Raw genomic sequence first — 20,943 nt, 5'->3', positions numbered from 1 at the left:
CCATCTAATCGTTCGCATGAAAGTTAGTTTTTATGCCCTCGTAAGGTTTTCGGGTTGACTGTGCAAATTTTAAGGTTGTTACTTAGTTGATATATATAGATTGAGGTCTAGAGAATACATGTATGAAAACCGTTTGGCTAGATCGTGTTTTGGTTATAAGTTATTCGATCTTGAAGTTTCTAGTTTGAAACATATTATGTTGACTTAAAAGTCAACTGGGTCTAGTGCAAATATTTATACGTAAGTTTTTTTTTTTTTTCTAAATGAAAATAGAATTTACAGCCTATAGTCGGTCACCTTATGCAACCATGTACAAAAAATGAAAGTATAAGGGTGTTTCATTTTAATAAAATTTGATATTATGCAACCGTGTAAAAAAGGAAAGTATATGGTGTATCCAGTAATTAAACCATAGTCTATGAGTATTATTGAACAAGTATAAGCTCATGTAAAAGTTAAACAATGCTCAAACAAAACATTAAATTTTTGCAATTTCTGGTCACGGCAATAACGTATGAATGCATAAATATTCAATACCTCTATTATTAAGCATTATCAAAATCAGAAGCTGTTTAATTAACCATAATGTTTAAAATGCACGATTTTGGAAAAATAAAATCTTTTTGGGGTGTTTGTATATGTTCAATGAGTGTATTAACTCGCGAATAGTAATCCTCCTATCTTCGACCCTCATTTTGATTTTCCAGGAAAAAATAAAAAAAGAAAAAAAAAAAAGTTACACCCCACTGAAACCTAAATCAAAACATATCCAAAACCCCACCGGCCGCCCCCAAAACAAACTGAAACCTAAATTGAAACATATCCAAAACCTAGAAAAATGTCCGACAACATTCCTGTCGAAATCCAAATGGAAATCATTCAGAGAATCCCTGATATTAAATCGGTGATTCAATTCAGATCAGTTTCAAAATCTTATAAGTCTATGATCGATAGCAAGGACTTTGTTACCGGTCATACCCGCCGCCACATCCGGCAGCAGCACGTCAGCTGCTTATAAAAGGTGTTGAATTCTTATATCCACATGTGGAAAAATATGTCTCCATTTTCGATGATGACACTTTCCCACATCAAAAGCTAAGTTTACTTCTTCCTGATTTTTGTAAAAATTTATTTACAAGACTAGTCGGTAGCTCTCATGGTTTGATTTGCTTTTAAGATGATTTCATAGAAATGGTTTTTATTTGGAATCCTTCAATTAGGAAAACCCTAGTTGTACCTTATGAGTCGTGTAGTAGGATTCATAATAATGTTGTTTTTGCCGTTGTCGTAACACTCTTGACCCTAAGAGTGTCAAGTTTTCATGTGATAACCCGAGCACCCGAGCTGAGGTATTTACATACTAGGTGCTTGGAGAAGTCCACTAGCAACACTTGTCCCCGTAAATCGATTTACCGGGGATGGTCTTCTCAGGCAGTTGCTGATGGATTTATTTATTGGGATGCGTTAGATAAAAATTATAATATTAACGAGGGTCCAAGGTATCCTAGTCTCATTATGTCATTTGATCTCACAAATGAAGAATTCATAGAACTATACGTCCCTAGTTCCGGTTGTGTTGATTTGTATGTATCTAATTTAAGGGAGTCTCTTGGTGTCTTACAATTCAACGGTGACACATACCTAGATAATTTTAACGTATGGATAATGAAAGGGCGTGGTAGTACGAGATCCTTTGAAAAGTTGTACCACATTAGCCCCTTACGTTTACCCATTGGCCCTTTACGCGATACTTTGAAAGGGCGTATGGGTTTCGAGCATGTGGTGCACCCATAGTTGAAATGAGGAATCATCATTTACGTTTACCCATTGCACTTGCTGCTTATGAACCCGAATCAAAGGACAACACTGAAATTTGGAGGGATGGAGGAGTAGGTTCATTCCGTGTGCATTCCTATATGGAAACACTGCTGTTGCTTGGTCATTGAGATTATGGAGGACCATTGCAAAGATATCAACACTATTGCAAAGTGTGGATTCAAGAATAGAGGACCTTTTACACATCCAAGCAGGGATCCTGAAGATTCAAGAGTAAAAACTACTTTTGTGAAGTCTTAATACGCACAAGAGCAGGATTTGAACACACAAAATCTTCGTTATTACAAAAAAGCGTGACTGATTAAGCAGGCCAATCTTGATTTTGTCAATCTTAAAGGTTATTTAAATATTTGTTTTGTAGTTAAACATTTCCGTTAGGCTTATGCTAAGGAAAAACTTCATGTTTTTTTAAAGATTTATCACGTTATAATGTTGATCAATAACATATGCTATAAATCTTGATGGTGCATTAAGGATCCTCAACTTTGTAAGGTTTGGTGTTGTGCCTCTTTTTGTATTTATCTTATGAAAATAGTCAAGTTTGTCATGTAATCTGATCATCTTGCGTGTAGTCCTATAGGTGATTTAAGATATAAAGTATTTTTGTATGGTAAACACTAAACAGCTTAATTTATGCTACTTGGTTAGAAGATTAATGATAGAACTGCCACTTTCTACGGTTTTTTTTTTGCTATCAGAGGTTTAAAAGTTCCGATTGGCGACCTTTTTTTTTTTTTTAAAGAAGTCGTCCACTTGTTGGAGATTCATATGACCTTAATCTGTTCATTGAGTGAATGTGTTTTGTACTTTCTTGCTTTCAACTTAAACTTGTTTGGTTAAGATTTAAAGATTTTAATATGTAGGATACTCTCATAGTTTCATACTTATATTTACAATCATCTCATGTGAACCTGATTATCCCTTTTCAATTTGTGAACCCAATATTTTGTCGGACTTACATATTTTACATGATGCACACTGCATGTTCATCGTCGTAAATGGTTTGAAAACTCTCATCACAGTAGCAAGAGATGCTACGGTGATGCTTACTTCATTATCAGCAACCTGCTTCAATAGCTGTTTTTGCTCCATTTCATCTCTCTTTCTATTTTTATTTTTATTAAAAAATTCTTAGATGAATGCAATTGATCTTTTGGTGTTTAAATGATTTCGGTTTTAGAGCTTTCTTTAAGTTTCTAAATAGCTGGTCTATAAATTGACATGTAAACCGACGGAACGATAATCTACCAAGGCTTTTTGGGATGAGATACCCGGTTGAGTTTGTATTTCAGTGGGCTGGTGGCATGACGCCTGTGCTTCTATCTGTTGTGCTGTAAAAGATATGAATTGTTCTTTGCTTAATTGTGGTTGTCTGCATTAGGATATGCTGATAAACTCTGCCCTCTTATAGAAAGACCTAACTAATAATCTTGCATAGATGTTCTTTTGGGTTGATTTAGAAGTTATTAGTCGTAAACGTGTCGTTATAGAATCATCTGCTTGAACTTAATAAAAAAAAGCAGTGGTAATGTAATCCCAGTGGTTTGTTTATGAACTGCTGACTTGTCTCTAGAACTGATGTTTGACAGTTCAGATTTTTGGGCAATAGAACTCGTGTTTGATCAACCTGCCCCATCGGATGTGTTCCTTGATCATAGTTTCTTCTGATGATATAAACAAGAATGTTAACCACATTATGATTTTGTACAATCACCCTCTCATCAGTTATCCTTTCCAAAAAAAAAAAACTAAACATATAAACACGACCAAAGAAGTTCGTTTAAATTGTCACGAGAGGTAACAAGTCTGTTTTGCCATTTGTTAAAGGTGCTAATAGTGGACGTATTTACTGACTGTCCGTTGCTTGAGAAATTTGAACCCGGATCTTACAGCCATGTCGAATCTAGAGCAAGTAGAGACGCTAATCAACCATTATGGGCCCATGGTTCACTTCCATCCTGATGAGGTTTACTTGCCATAATCCGCGCCTTGGTATTTGAACAAAGAAACTCACTTGATTCACAAGGCAGCCAAAAAGGTGGGTTTTGCTTAGTTGACGTGATCATATGTGGTTATCTTGAAAGTGTGGAGCTTTATGTTCATGTTAAATCGGCCTTAAGTGTTACTTTCACCGACATTGATACGTGGATTTACCCATCCCCACCAGAGATCTAAACAGCAGTCATGCTAGACATCAGCGTGCATAAGACCGACTGACATGTGGAGATTGGGAGCATTTCATGCTCCACATAAACAACTTTGACGGTCAACTTTGGAGCGTGTTTTTCTCAGGGCATAATGGCAGTGGGGAATGAGTTGATGTTGGTAACTTAGAGTTTACCCAAGAAACAAACCAACCAATTGTTCATTGATCTAAATTGGGCATAAAACTTTCCTGAATACTGAGAATACATTCAAGGGTATACGAACCTTGGGTTAGGAGTGAAGGAGGATGTTAAAAAAAAGTGACCAATCGACCATTCTATAGATTCAAGTAAAAAGTATGAGTATCAGTCTATTGCAGTGGGAACTTGTCCTGAAAAACTATGATAAAATTGCAACTATATATCATTTGTATATCTTCATTTTTCTTTATCTGTATACATTTCATCTTTCTATCTGAGATTTTAATCTGGCTGGTATGGTTTATCTGGGCGTTGACATAAGATGATACTATTGCAGATGGGTAGATTATGTGATGGATCTCTATTAGGCCGTTTCGATACTCTTAGGCTTTTTTACTGTTGCCATGCTCAAAGATAGAATGGTCTTTGATATCAATTTAGCTATTTAATTAAGAACTTTCTATTTGGTTAGTATTGCTACAGCATTAAGATATATATAGCCAATATATATAAAATAGGTTAAGTATACACCACAATATCTAATTATCTATCATGAAATCTTGTCAGATTTTGTGCAAATGCCTATTAGCCTTTTCTATGTTGAATATTCATGTCTGTTTAATTATTTCAAACATGTGCCCAGTTTGACCCGTTTATAAGTCAATGGGTCAACACTGCTACCTTTGGTTTTTCAAACTAGCATATTGATCTGTGCTTCTATTCACACATCTCCTTTTGTTGTAATGTGACAAGTTGAACTACTAGTAACCTCCAAAGGTTTAAGGTTTTTAGAGGCGACCTAAGGCATCGTGTAGACTTCACTGGAACTTGGAGAAAACTATTATCAAGAGGTAAAAAAAAAACATATGATTTGGGGGCTTGCTTTTTTTATCAGTTGCATGAAAATGCAGGTAAATTGCATACTCTTATTTCTTAGGGGCATCAAATATTTGACAAATCTTGCCTAATGAAATCAAGTGTTCACATAACTTATGCAGGCTATAAGAAATTTCAAAGATATATAAGTTCATGGTCAATGGAAAGAAACATGTGTTTCTGTATCCCTACTGCGGATCCGAATAAAAGTGATAGTGATGGTTGTCATAGAGGTAAAGCGGACATGGTTCCGAAGACTTTGCCTAATTGCCTAAACGACCTCAGTTAGTGAATTATTTTACTCCGAGCGTTGTTGTTGTATTGTTGTTAAACATGTATTCTTAGTAACACTCCTTAATAAATTTATATTTGATGTGAAATTTTAAGTGTTTGGGATAAAATTGAAGAGGGCAATTAAACAATTTGGAAGATTTATTCGTGAAGCGGTTAACACCCTAGAGGTCTAAAGTTCAATTCACATGATATAACTAGAACGATTTAAATTATTTTTTAAAATAAAAATATAATAATTTTGGAAAATTTGCAACAACACACTTGCAAGTTCCACAACATTAAAAGTAACCTACATTTCCAATTATATGAGTTATTTCAACTTGCCAATAATAATGTAGTATAAAGCCAATATAGGGTTAACTCGCTCATTATTCTTGAGTTAAAGGAAATAAAAATAATGTACGTTTAGCGTTAAGAAAAATAATGGAATATAAATATTGTTTCGGCTGAAGGTTGTTATAACTCCCATGAAAGTGGCAGAATAATAAAAGTGTACCTAGCTAAATATAATTCAAAAGGTGGCCTTTCGGCATAGTCCTTGGTCGCTAGCCAATAGATACATTTTAATAATTAATTTAATAAGGGTATCTCCCTATATAATTGGTACCAATAAACATATAAAATCTTCAAGAGAGGACAAGAAAGTTCAGCCCATAAATGTTTGTCCTTTTCATCTTACGTTTTCATAAGACTCTCCATAATTGCTAAATAATAAGTAACTACATATATATATATATGTATCAATGTATGGATCATATGCATTCAATTACTCGTATTATTTTGAGGTATATTGTAGGTAGTCTAATATGATGTTTGAAGTAGCTACAACGGTCTCCTTTGCATTTGTATTTGTATTTTTTTTTTATTTGCATATATGCGAAACGTATCCTGGTTAATTATGTGTGGTCAGATTATTGAGTATATATAAACTTGAAATTTTAAAAAAAAGTCATTACAAGATGTCATTTACTTAGAAAAGCTATCGAACTCTTTTCTCTATAATATATCACATTTATCTTTATATCTAAGGTTTGATCATTAGTAGTTAGTAAAAAATATAATAGGCAATTAAATGTCGCTTTGTTGTTAAGATGAATAACGATATAGAGACAAACATAAATATATAAATAGTAAAGTGAAAAATTATAATGGGACGAAGGAATTCTTTAATGGTTTCAAAGTATTAAATCAATAGAGTACGAGGGTCAAGGAATATGGTCAAAGGATATCTATGTCATTTTCTAGATACAATTTTGAATTTTCCCTTTCAAGTAAAATATTGTCTTTTTCTTTGTTTGGGTCGATAATGGGAGCAGATGGAAGTTGAATATAAAGAGAGTATGTGGGAATCACAAAATGATGGTTGAAGAAGTGACAAATTATGCCTGTGAAGTTTGATTTTTATTAGAAGAAATGAAAATGTAGTTGGGAATAGATGATGATGACTCGGATGAAATTGTGAGCCAATAACTAATCTAGATCCAAATAAAATACTTACTATATTAACTTTCTATTAAAGTCTCAACTAAAAGATAAGTAGGGGTCACATGTAATTGCATCTCTATCAAAAAGAAATTTATAGAGAAAAGTAGTGATGGTGTATCGACCAAGTACATTGTGCTTTAACAAAGCCTACACTCAAATGAAAGCAAAGACACATATTTTCTTATGGCCTTGGTGATCATCATGTGATTTATCATTCAACTTTTGCGACCCAATAAGAGCACCGGACATAATGTCGATACTATCGCATATCACGTTAATGTTACATCAGTTTTTTAAAAAAATTTATTAATTTATATTGTCACGATCGTCGATACCTAACATTATCATTTTTTATTTTTTTCACAAAATATCTTTTAACTACTTCTTGTTAATGACAAGAAATATAGGCTAATATATCAACAACTTGAACATAACATGTAAAATGATACGAGTAATTAATATCATCGTTTCACAACTTTTTCGTTATCATATGATTCATTTAACGACATGAAATATCGATCAAGCTTTCCAACCACATGCATGCTTGCAGTCGACTATTATTACACATCAACTCACGTGGTGTAAAAGATGATATTGTGTCTATTCATAGTTTTGGAATTGACTGGTTCGTATTCAATCAAAGTTCGTTATCAAAGTAGATCTCTCTCGAGGATCAGTTCCATAATTCATCGACCAAGTCGAGTTACAATTAGAAATAGAACATATAGGTGGTCTCAATTGGAACAAACTTATTTAACTCCCAATTTTAACTTTCTATCTTTTAATTTTTGCTACACATCAATTGTTTTCATTTTCTCGACGCTCTTTTTGGTTTCTTATATTTTCATCAAACAACTTTCACACGATTATGGTTTTACTTTTAAACATTTGATTTTGATTATTTTCATCCTTTTTTTGTGGATATATAACGTTTGTAATATTAATAACTTTCATTATCATTACGTCTTACATTCATGTAACATTTAAAATGTTCTTACAACATATAATAACTTTTATCAATTTTTATTTTAACCCCCTAAATTTTCTATCTTTTAACTTTTGCCTCGTATCAATGTTTTTGTTTTTGTTTTCTTGATAGAGTAACCTTTGGATTCTTATGTTTTCATGACAAACAACTTTCACACAATGACGGTTTTACTTTTAAACATTTAATTATGATTATTTTTACCCGTATATATATATAACTTCTTTAATATATAATAATTTCTACTAATTTTCTTTTTAACATCTAAAATTTCTGTCTTTTAATTTTTGTCCACATCAAAGTTTTTGTTTTCATTTTTGTAACACTTAAATTTTTTATTCTCATCAAAGAACTTTTGCAAAGTTACGTTTCTATTTTTAAATATTTGGTTTTGGTTATTTGTAGCCGTCTTTTTATAAATATAACTTTCATCATCGTTACGTCTTACATTTATGTAACATACAAAATGTTATTGTTTATGTTTTTATACATCTTATAATTTTTTAATTGTTATTGCTACATATTTTGTTGTCTTTTTTAAAATTAAGGTTTGAATATTTGACAAAAGTTATATTTCGTGGCAACGCTTGGGTACAATAACTACTTAAAACTAGTTTATTTCTACAAGAAATTGTTCTTTTTTTTTTCTTTTGCAAATTGAGTTTCGATTCAGACGTGCTGGAAAGCAGTTTTAACTAGATATTTATGTACCTCCAACCTCTTACTCATAGAAAATATCGTTGAGATGAGAACCCAAGGCTCGAACTCGAGACCTTGGGTAAACTCACCCGTGGGACTGACATAGTAGATTTAAAAGATTTCCCTGACCACTGAGGTTTAAACCAGTGGTTAAATATCTGGTTAAAGATGTCTAAAAAAATTGTAATAGGCAAAATATGCTACTTAAATTAATAAATGGAAAAACAAATATGCTGATAGTCTACTTTTAAATTTTCCCCTTACAATCTAATCTTTAAAAGTCATGTGTGTGAATATAAAATATCTTCATTGAAAATCATGGTGGCGGTGCAGCATACAAGATATGATTAAATAAATTAAAAAATAAAATTCACGCGCCTGCCAATACTCTTTGATATATACTGTAATCTTACCTCCTCAATTTAGAAAGTCAAAGAAAATCAACTCATTTGATCAGCATGAACCTTCATTTAATTCAATTAAGTTCTGTATTAATTACTCGCAATGAACGGTTCCAAACCTATTAATACTGAAACCAAATTTGTTCCAAAATCTGAAAGGGTGCCTAAATCGAATTACCAACAGTATTAGATCCGATACTGCTTATTTGATGTTGGTTATTCAAGAAAAATATAATGTGCATGTTGAAAGTTCAATCTAATTTACTTTTATGTAAACTAACATTTCACCTGCATTATGCGGCAGTGATGGTGGTAGCGCCAGTGTGGTGTTAGTGATGGTGTAGTGGCGGTGGTGGTTGGTAGTGGTGTGATTATTAATGTAAAAATAATTAATATAAAAAAAATAGTGTAGTTATTTTAAGAGTTGATGAGTTTATGTTGTAAATTATTTTATTAAGAAAATTATAGGTATTTTAAGTGAAAATGTTTAAAAAAAAAACCTTAAATCACTCGTCCATGGAGGGACGAATGGGGAAGGATGAGTCGAATCCAACTTTATGGTGTGCAACTGTGCATCCAAGGACGAGTTGAGGACTAATCAAGAACGAGTGTATAAGGCAGCCTTTTAGATAACGTTAGTTACAAAATACTCGAGTTATACCTCATATATTTCAATAAAAGACTTTTTTATAAGGAAAAAAATTTTCTTTTAAGAATTAAAATAAGAGTTCGCTATGGTTAAACTTTTGAAAATTATTAAAAAAAATTCATTGGGAAATGATTCAATTATTTCTAATGAATCCTCAGACTGGTTTATCTAACCTTCTAGTTTCGGGGGTAACCCATTACACCTCTTTCTTGATTCCCATGGGACCTTCGGCGGGATAAAAAAGAGTGCGGGAAAAGCAGCTACAGATACAGGACAAAAAAAGGAGTGGCGCACTTAATGGAAAGAGTTATTAGAAGTTATTTAATTTTGTCTTTAAAAAAACTAATTTACACCATAAATCTTTATCTTATTAATTTACACTTTAAATTCTTATATATCCATTACCATTTTTATATCAATTACACTTACGTACACCACTCGACACCATCAATAATCGCCGCTATCACCAATCGTTACAACCATCATCATTTCCACCACCGTGTCCCACCCTAGCTAGTACTTATAATTTGACTTTTTGGGTCTTTTTTATTCAATTTTGACCGTTTAGATTTTTATTTGTGTTATGTAATACTTGATGTATAATATATGATTCGATTGAGTTTTAAATGTATTTTTGCATAGATATAATTTTTAACAAGTATTATTAAACACAAACAATAATATTAATGGTCAAAGTTGTTAAAAAAAACCCAAACAATTAAATTCGGACATCTAAATTAAGACGAAAAGAGTATTACATAATGGAAAATGATAAATACTCCTAACCAAATAGTCTAAAAATCCTCCTAACACTTTACAAATGTGAAATGTGACATGTGGTATCCATTAATTCTCTTTCCTAATCTTGCCCCTTGATTTTTTCACATATCATCATCCAATAGTTAGAAGGATTTTTAGGCTATTTAGTTAGGAGGATTAATCACTTCCCTTATATAATACTCCTTCCATCCCACTAAATGTGTCCTCTTTTATATTTTCAAAGTCAATTTTTTACAACTTTGACCTTAAATATCTTTGTTTGTGTTTTATAATACTCGATAAAAGTTATATAAATTAATGGAGTTTTATAAATTTTTACATCGGTATTACTTTCATCAAGTATTATATACCACAAACAAAAATATTTAAAATTAAAATTGTTAAAAGTCGATTTTTGAAAATTAAAAAGGGGACATATTTAATAAAACGGAGTGATTATATCCTTTGTATAAACAATTGACCCGGCCCAAGGCACACCATCTTGTCTGCATGGCGGTTTATAAAATACAGATAAAATTTCCAAAATTCCACACACACCCACCATATATAGATAAATAGATATAATATACATACACATACATATATATAGTTTTGTTTACATATAACGAGATGCTGCCGCCCCTTCCTCCAATCAGAAACCCACTCTAATTTACCCCCTCTGCTCACACACATACTGTTTCTTCCCATATAGTTTATCTCCTTCTCTTTTTCTTCTTCCATCTCAAAAATACTATTTTGCTTTTGACTTTTCAAAGTTTTATCAAACATTTTTGTTTACTTTACATAGACAACATTATTTGTTTTGCTAGATTTGTCTATATATCGATCGACCGAGTTCTAACTTTTGTTATTTTTTCATTAATTTATTACAAAAAAAATGCCGCATAGAACAACATATTTTTTTCCTAGACATTTTACAGAAAATGGTGCAGTAATTACAAATTCATCTTCAGAAGATAAAATTAATAATAATAATACAGATTCTTATAGACAAAGAAGACTAGATAGTAATAGTAGTACAGTTAACCTGTTATCAGAACGACATCGTTTTGGGTCATCTAAAAGTGAAAAAAGTTATCACGGCGAAAAGAGTAGTGTGAAAAAGAAACAAGTTACTGATTTTGTCAACTGGTTAGTGGAGAAAAAAAATAGTTCCACTACTACTACTACTACTACTTCAGCTGCTTCTGGATCACGGCGTGGTGGTCACGTGAGATTGAACAACCACGCTGATGAAGATCATCATCACATGGATAGTTTACTGCCACCTGATCATACTAAGGATGAGTTAATAGAGGATGTAGCCCTTGTTGGTGATCATGATCACATTGAAGATCACTGGGATGATAATCCAATAAGTTTTCGGTACCGAAAATCGAGAAGCAGGAGGATATCAAGTGACGTCGAAAGTAGTTACGCCGCGAGTTTGTTTTCGAATACGATCGGGAGTTCGAGTTCTTTGGCTTTTTATAAGGATTCTGTGACTGATGAAGGAAGAGATGATGCTGATCACGCTGATGATGAACATCATCATGATCATTATAATGATGTGGTGCAAGTTGAGAATAATTATAATGTGAGAAAATGGCGTGAAAGTTATTACTTACAACTTACACTTGCAAAAAGGTTGACACATCATGCTACTATTGGTGATGAGAAACGGCGTGGTGGTGGTGGTGTTGGTGTTGTTGCTGGTGGTTCTGTTGTGACGTGTTATGACGCTGAGTCTGTTTCGTATCGTCTCTGGGTACGTATATAATTTATGATGATATATTTATTTATATTTTTTTCATTTTTGTTGTTTTGTCATTTATCTCAAGTATCATATACGTTTTCCTATACGTCATTAAATTGGTTGATGTTTTTTATTTCCGTATGTTTATCTTGTTTTGAAATTATATATATAGGTGTTATTTACATTTTGGAAAATTATAAAATCCCCCTACATATTAGCTTAAATTTTTTTAAAAAACTATTTCCTTTTGATTTTTACGATCATTTCATGCTTAGAAGAAGTTTTACGCTATGAAATTAAGAGGATTAATTATTCTCTGACAAAATATCTATTAGAGCAGTTATCATATATTATAAAAAAAAAGAAGTTATTGTCCATTTACTAAAAATAAAAGAAATAAAATTTATGATGTTAAACATAGAATTAGGATACGTGGCTAATTATATATATCACTTTACCAACAAAAAAAAATAGTTATTTAAACATAAATTATACTCCGTAATATATATTATATATTGAATGCTTCTTAAAAATGATTAGCAACTTATATGTCAAATAACCATATTAACTAACAATAGAAAAACAAGTTATCAAAATCGTTGATCATGAAATCCTTTTATTTATTCTTTATTAAAATTTTCTACCTTTTAATTTAGGCTTATCTTAAGTTAAATGTTCATTTTTTGTGCAAAAAGTAAAAACAAAAAAAAAATCTACCAACTTAATTAGTGTCTTGTTTTTTTCCCCAAATAGAACAATTATTTTATTGGTGTGCATGCATGTTTAGTACAGTATCACTTTTAATTATTTTATTATATTTTATTAATAATCATAATTATATTAATTATCAAAACTATTGTAATATTATAAACACTAGTTCCTGTATTTCAAACTTATATCCGAACACCCGGCCCATTCCTTTCTTTAATTTACACAATCCATTTTGCTATACACTTAAAATGAATTTAATCAGAAATAGATACAAATAATTCGTTTCAATTTAAACTGATTTGATTGGTTTTAAAACATACTTTAAAAAGTAGTTGGTTTGGTATGGTTTGTTGATACCAAACTATTTATTTTTTAATTTTATTTGATATATCCTTTTCTTTTCTATAAGTAAACTTTAATGGTGTTCAATTTCATTTACGTAAAATAATACATATTTTGCGTCTCCACTACTCTATATCTGTCATTATTAAATCTACAACTTGAAAATATAATAACTCATATCATATAAATAAAGATCAATATGATTAAAATTACACTTAATATAGACATGCGTTATGACAAATCTTGTACAATATGAGATTAATTAATAATTAGAGGTAATCAAACATGATAGTATATAGGATACCAATTTAAATCCCACCCACCGATTAAAAGATGATAAAATTACCAAGTGGGATTATTTTCTATGTTAGTATATGTAAAAGGTAAACATCATTACACGTTCATCTAATTTTTTAATGTGGTGCCGTTTGTATCAAGTTATCATATGTATAACATGATTATTATAAATGAATTCATTTTGTTTTAAATTTCTGTCAGGTTAATTATTATATGAATTTAGTAGTTTTTTTTTACAAAGTTAACTAAACATTCTCCTTGGAGGTTTTTATTTACATCAAGTTATATATATATATATATATATATATGGTAACACTCCGGTGAGAACACTTTTAAAATAAGAACGGTGAGAACACTTAAAAACATCATTTTGATGCATTAAAAGTCCATAAAACTAACATAGTGCTTAACTAATTATCATTATTTAAATGTTTAACAACCCCTTTGATCCGTCAAAATAAAAAAAATCACGTTTTTTTTGTGCATCCATCTTGGATGCATATTCATCAATATGATGCATCCAACAAAAAACGAGATTTTTTCGATTTTGACGGATCAATGTGTTGTTAAACACTTAATGATAATTAGTTAAACACTATGTTAGTTTTATGGACTTTTAATGCATCAAAATGTAATTTTTAAGTGTTCTTATTTGTTCTCATTTTAATTTCATTCTCATTTGATTGTTACCTTATATATAATATCAAATTGATGTTATATGTCTTGTCTTTTTTAAAAGAGATTTCGGGTCCGATACTTTCCTAGGTCAACATCTTGAGAGTGGTCAGAGAAACGGTCACAAAGATATGCCATTTAAACAGCGTATAGTTGAGTGAATATTTTTGTCATCCCCGGATAGTGCTAACAATTAAAACCTTTATCTGATTACCCATTTATGATTGGATGATTTTTCGGTAATGCTTTTAGCACACGTGGTTCACATTCTATATATTTTTCGTATTGAAAGAGGTTTTTAGCTTAAGGGTATTTAAGATGTAGCAAAAGTTTTTTATGCACTTGGACTAGAACGTATGGATGTGTGCGGTTACCTCTAAAATAGAATAATCAACAGCTTGATCAAGTGGACTTCTAATAAGCTCTTGAGTGAATAAAAATTTGGCCAATTCTTTGGGATTAGAATATATGAAGTGATTGACATGATTTATCATAATGTCTCTTGAGTATAAGCTACGCATTTATATCTACTTCTTGATGCATATATTAACCTTCTCAAGTCCTATAATACTCTAGATTAATATATAATATCAAATATGTAACATATATATTACTACTTTTAAAGTGTAATAAGTTAAATTCCCAATGTAACAACACATTTTGTGAATCACTATTCACTAACCACGTTCCCATTGAACATATGAGGACATAACCCCTTGAATATATTCTTGGCAGGGTTGCTTCACAATGATAACATTTTTTATGAGTGTCTTATTGACTTCAGAAACCATGATATATGACTTTTTTCGGTTTAGATGACTATTTCAAGTGTTATGTGCTGATTAAATGACATAAACTAATGATGTATGATCCATGTACCTTGAACATACAAGCGCATTCAAATGAACTATATAATCTAAGCCCATATAATCATTAATACGATCATACTTCTAATGGTTATTTATAATGCAACTTGTAGATTAACATAATTAGTAGGGTGGGATTGATAAGAAAAATCTTCCTATAGTAGATAATATATATGAACGATTTTGAGGTCAAATGTCTCTTTTTCGCACCTTGTTGCGCCATTTTTTACATCAAGGTTTAAGAAGAATGTTTGAGTCCTCCCTTTAGTATATAATGAACACTACACATTACGTACGTAAGGTCACATGCTCCCGATGCATCTATTTTACACCTTGAGGCGCAGCCAAAAGTTATTCGAAGTATCACCGCCAGAATCCTTCAACACTTTCTACCATAAGGATACTTTTCTCTTGATCCTTATATATTAAAACACCAAACTACATATAAAACTTCAACATAGCGCTCTTTTTGCATCTTTACCTTAAGTATGTATCTAATATAGAGATATGGGAGTTGCTAAATTAATTGAAAGATAAATGATCAGTTGGATACAAAACACGAGTAAAAATATCTGTAACGGCTCAATAAAAACAAAAGAATATGTTGTGGACGTATTATAAGCTGTATGTCACAATCAGCCATTCAAAGTATCTATTTTCCGATCTTTAAGTTGATCCATGTAGTAAATGGTATGTTTATGATGAATCTATCCACAGGTTAATGGTACTTTGTCATATAATGATAAGATATCAGACGGGTTCTACAACATCATCGGAATGGATCCATATATGTGGATGATGTGCAATGATTCTGAAGAAGGAAAACGATTACCCTCTTTATTAGCACTCAAAGCCGTTAATTCAGGTACTACATCAATGGAAGTGCTTCTTGTGGATAGATATGGGGATTCACGGCTAAGGGACTTGGAGGATAAAGCACAGGAGCTCTATTTTTCTGCTGAAAACAATCTTATGTTGGCTGAAAAACTTGGAAAACTTGTTGCTTCTACCATGGGGTATGTGTTATTTCTGTTTGTATCTTCTGCTTGAACTCTATGTATAATCATTAGTTAAATATATTTATTTTACTAAAATCCTGGCTCTGCAACTTGTATTAACCTTTATGTGTTTACATAACAAATGTATTAACCTTGTTACACTAAAAAGGGGCTCGTTTCCAGTGGAGCAAGATGATCTACGTGTTCGATGGGAATCGGCTAGCACGAGACAGAGGGATCTTCAGAATGGCATATTAGTCCCGATTGGCAGCTTGTCTGTGGGACTCTGTAGGCACAGAGCTATCCTTTTCAAGGTTATTTTCTAAATTATGATTGAAACCGTCAACGGAACCACTATTACTTGACTTTTACTTACTGAACTGAGTGTAAAATTATCTACTTAGTTGTTGTAAAGCACAATCATATACAGGTTGCATTTGGCTGTCTCGTGAACATTTTTCAATATTTGTATCAATTCGACTTGTCTACTCTAAGGTGCATGTAAAAATAAACTTATACTATATACTGATGTAATATGGATTTCGATATGCAGAAATTGGCTGACTATGTAGGACTACCTTGCCGTATAGCTAGAGGCTGCAAGTATTGTGTTGAAGATCATAGATCCTCATGCCTTGTCAAAATCCAAGATGACAAGATCACAAGGTTAATTGTTATCCTGGAAATGCCTTATTTCATGCATATAATAATGCCAAAAAGCTTGTCTAGTTAGTCTTTTTTCAAGTATTTAATGTATGTATATACATACTTTTTTTTTCAGGGAGTATGTAATGGATCTAATTGGGCAACCAGGAAATATGTATAATCCGGACTCCTCGATAAATGGAGATATACTTTCTTCAGTACCTTCACCATTTAATAGTTCTCATGTGAAAGAAGTCCAACAAGTTTATGTGGACCGAGCATCTATATCTCAAGTCAAGAGTACGTTCTCTTACCCACATTAAGTAACAATCTCAAAACACATACTCAAACTCCCGTTCTCAGGTTTTTATATCTATGTCATGCAGGCATTGAAGGAGGGCCCAATGTATCTGAAGAAGAAACTGGTATGAACAGAGAAATAAAAGAGTTGAGATGTGTCCCAGTAGATCGGAACAATAAAATTTGTGAGATAGTTGAAACGCCAAAACTCAAATTAGTTCCATCGGATCAGTTAAAGGTTGAGAGTGCTGGAAAATGTAGAGGCAACTTTCCAGTTACCACTCCAAGGTACTTGACCCTTGAGCCGTCTCTTGCAATGGACTGGCTTGAGATTGCTTGGGACGAGTTGCATATCAAGGAACGTATTGGTGCTGGTACGTATTCATGACTCTTGCCAGTTGTATCTATTCATTTCTTGTGGCAAAATAAGCGCGTCGGGGGAGTTGGTTTGGTTAAACCGGTCATGTCATGTTGAATTTACACCCCATGGTTCTCTATTATTATGAGTATGGCTACATAAGCTACATTATGTTGAAAACCCTGTGAGGAATTGCATGTTATTGACAACTATAAATAAGAGGATAAATAAAGAAACACTGGTGGACCCTTAGCCCAACTATGGAATATCTTCTAATAACTGCAAGTGGCTAATATTTACCTAACTTTCAGGCTCATTCGGGACAGTTCATCGTGCAGAATGGCATGGATCGGTTAGTACTTCTGCTCCATTTTCCTAATGTCACATTAGGTTAATCATGTTACGAAGTAGATAAACCTTGTTACCATTAAACATGTCCAAATACTTTGCTACATGGACCATTTCCCCCATAAATTTTAAATGATTTCTTAATGCTAATCCCCAGAAATTGTGTCTCTTCAACTTAGGATGTAGCTGTTAAGGTCTTGACAGTCCAGGACTTTCAAGATGATCAGTTGAAGGAGTTTCTAAGAGAGGTATAACATTTTCAGTCTTTACAATGTTTGTTTCTGTCAATATTTTCTCATAAATTATGCTCTATGATATATTGAAATTTCCATCTATCTTGTCATTTGTCACAAGGTTTCAATCATGAAACGTGTACGCCACCCAAATGTGGTTCTTTTCATGGGTGCAGTCACCGTCCGTCCACACTTTTCAATTGTGACAGAGTATCTACCTAGGTAAGTTTACTTATCTGTCCTGCAAAATATATATAGCTCATGGGAAGTTAATGAAAACCGACAGCTTTTCGTTGGCACAAAATGAATTTTGTCATTTTCATAAGGAGAAGTCATGTATGACCGATGAAAAGTAGATGACTCGGCATTAAACACTAATAAAACAAAACTTATGTTTATGAAACAGAGGGAGTTTGTTTCGCCTTATACATCGACCAACCGCAGGTGAAATAATGGATCAAAGACGGCGTCTAAGAATGGCTTTGGATGTGGTTCGTACTAAACCTTTGATATATACTTCAGTATTTTTACTCTTTGTTAGCTAATCCTTTAACTTCAAATGTGAAACTGTACTTATACATTTGGTTAAGTCTATTGAATGTATTTATGATTTTTGAGTTTTTTCTCCTGCTGTATTCCAAAAACAAACTTCTATGAACCTTGGACTTGTAACTAAATTCGTTTTACTAAAAAGTTAAATATTTACCAAGGAGATACTTAAGTTAAGAGCCATTGGCTTGCACATGTACCAAAATTTTGGAAATGTTTGGTTTGTCCTACTTGTTACATTCCTAGAAAGTATGAATGTTGAAATTACATTCCTAAAAGTCGAATTGTATCTCTATATTACTGTATTAAGTGGTGATATTCACTTTTAAAACACGCGAAACGCTCTGATTTATTCTTTGTTCCAGGCAAAGGGCATCAATTATCTACATTGCCTTAGTCCTCCCATCGTTCACTGGGATCTCAAATCCCCAAATTTACTAGTTGACAAAAACTGGACGGTGAAGGTATCTCTATGCAGATGCTAAAACTTGCTAATTGTTGTGTTATGTTTGATATTTCTTGAATCAACATTTACGTTAGTTCTCATTTTATAGGTTTGTGATTTTGGATTATCGAGATTTAAAGCGAATACTTTCATATCATCAAAGTCTGTTGCTGGAACAGTAAGCTTCTTTAAGGACCTGTTTGATAAAAGAATATAATTTAGTGCCAATGAATCAAATGTATGAGTCTCAAATGATAATTTGACAAGTGTTCTGAATGTATGGTCTGCATGATTCATTTCACTGTTCATAGTCGCAAATATGTATCTATATCGTCTAAAACTGAACATAACTCTTTTGTTGCTGGATCTCAGCCAGAATGGATGGCCCCTGAATTTCTCCGTGGCGAGCCCTCAAATGAAAAATCTGATGTTTACAGTTTTGGCGTGATCTTGTGGGAGCTTGTGACCATGCAGCAACCATGGAACGGACTCAGCCCTGCTCAGGTTATAAGAAAAACCATTTTACATGAAAAAATCTTGATGTGCCAAAATGGATAGGTCAGGTGGGTGGGGTAACAGCTCAAATGGGCCACTTTTTGTCCGGGCAGACATTAAAAGTACTTAGTGTCCAACTTCTTTTTGATATGTACTGTGTCTCCGATAAATAAATTGATTTAAAAGGTTTTAAGCATTAAAAGTACAATATAGACGACTTTCCACCAGTTAGAACCATTTCTTTTTGAGCTAATCTTTTTATTTGATTTTTTGACCTGTTAGAGATAAAACATAAGCTGGATTATGAATGTGTAATTCTGTTAGTTGACATATGAAACTCATGTTCCAGGTTGTTGGAGCAGTAGCTTTCCAAAACAGGAAACTAACGATACCTACCAACACTCCTCCGGCATTAACTTCACTTATGGAATCTTGTTGGGCCGAGTAAGTAAACTTAGCATCAATCTTTTGTTTCATACTATTCGTCTCTTCCTTCCATCTTTTATCGCCCACTAAGCCATATTCTGCTTGTTGCAACAGTGAACCAGCTCAACGTCCGACTTTTAAGAGCATCGTTAACTCATTAAAGAAGTTACTCAAGTCTCCAACGCAAATGGGAGGTCCATGAGGACCACATTAACATATTTCTTTGTTTAGGTTCTATAGAACTGTAGTTTAGGTATCATAAATCGAAAATCCTGAAGAGGATTAATTACTAGAATATGTAAAAGCTAAAAAAGCTTCATATTCATGCAGTTTCAAACTTTATAACGGAATTAGGTTGACACTTCAAACTGAAGTATGTTTCTTATTTGGGCTTGTCATACAGTAAACCCGTAAACAAATGGGTAAAATAGATTCATAATCAAACTCGGGTACATCCTACTAATATAGCTTCATCTAGCAGGTACGAATCAAGTGGAAAAAAAGTCTTGATTGAGAAACAAAGCCCAAAGATGTAAAATAAAGCAAATTTAACATCTAAAAATCAAAGCATTAAGGATGTAAAATGAGTTTGTTGTTGTCGTGATCATTCATGATCAATCATATATTTACATTGGCGACATAAAATAAGAGCCAAAAGAAAGAACCCGTTATTGTCTGATGATATGTTTCTTGAGAGCATGAGTCCTCAAACCATCCCTGTTATTCATGTCAGGGGTGGCTTATGATACTTAAAAAGGTATCATCCAACTTGTTTGCACCATTTAACACTAATGTGTGATTGATATCATCTGGTACTGTTGTAACCAACCACATACCTAAAAAGAAAATAATGCATACTTATAATCATTTATTTAAGTTTAAAACATAGCATGTCTTCAAGTTAAGGGTTGTGTAGGAAAGATTATATAAAAGACATGTTATCAAGTAAAATACCATTTATCCTTTGGCTTGCAATGAAGAAAAGGTTAAAGACACAAGATATGCTTAGTATGTGGAATGTCCATGAGCTATCTCTCATGCCTCATGTCTGTTCATTATGTGAATTATGCCTGGATTCACATAACCATTTATTTTTTTGAATGCTCCTTTTCGCTTCAGGTTTGGTCAATTGTGAGCAACAAGGCTGGACTTCCAATTGCAAATGGTGCT

General features: G+C 32.5%; 1 protein-coding gene across 1 annotated transcript; it reads left to right on the top strand.

Moving 5' to 3' along the window:
• The first annotated feature begins 11,095 nt into the window (after positions 1 to 11,095).
• Positions 11,096 to 20,262, top strand: LOC122607356 (serine/threonine-protein kinase CTR1). Its single transcript, XM_043780313.1, has 15 exons — positions 11,096 to 12,097; positions 15,694 to 15,992; positions 16,144 to 16,288; positions 16,528 to 16,640; positions 16,756 to 16,919; positions 17,006 to 17,293; positions 17,589 to 17,629; positions 17,805 to 17,873; positions 17,980 to 18,080; positions 18,265 to 18,349; positions 18,773 to 18,871; positions 18,962 to 19,030; positions 19,225 to 19,356; positions 19,697 to 19,791; positions 19,888 to 20,262. Exons 1-15 carry the CDS (start codon positions 11,228 to 11,230, stop codon positions 19,973 to 19,975), a joined length of 2,658 nt encoding a protein of 885 aa, XP_043636248.1. The 5' UTR covers positions 11,096 to 11,227; the 3' UTR covers positions 19,976 to 20,262.
• The last annotated feature ends 681 nt before the right edge of the window (positions 20,263 to 20,943 follow it).

The sequence above is a fragment of the Erigeron canadensis genome, chromosome 7 (genome assembly GCF_010389155.1).
Source record: "Erigeron canadensis isolate Cc75 chromosome 7, C_canadensis_v1, whole genome shotgun sequence".
In the NCBI taxonomy this organism is placed as follows: Eukaryota; Viridiplantae; Streptophyta; class Magnoliopsida; order Asterales; family Asteraceae; genus Erigeron; species Erigeron canadensis.
This window is presented reverse-complemented; position numbering and strand designations above follow the sequence as displayed.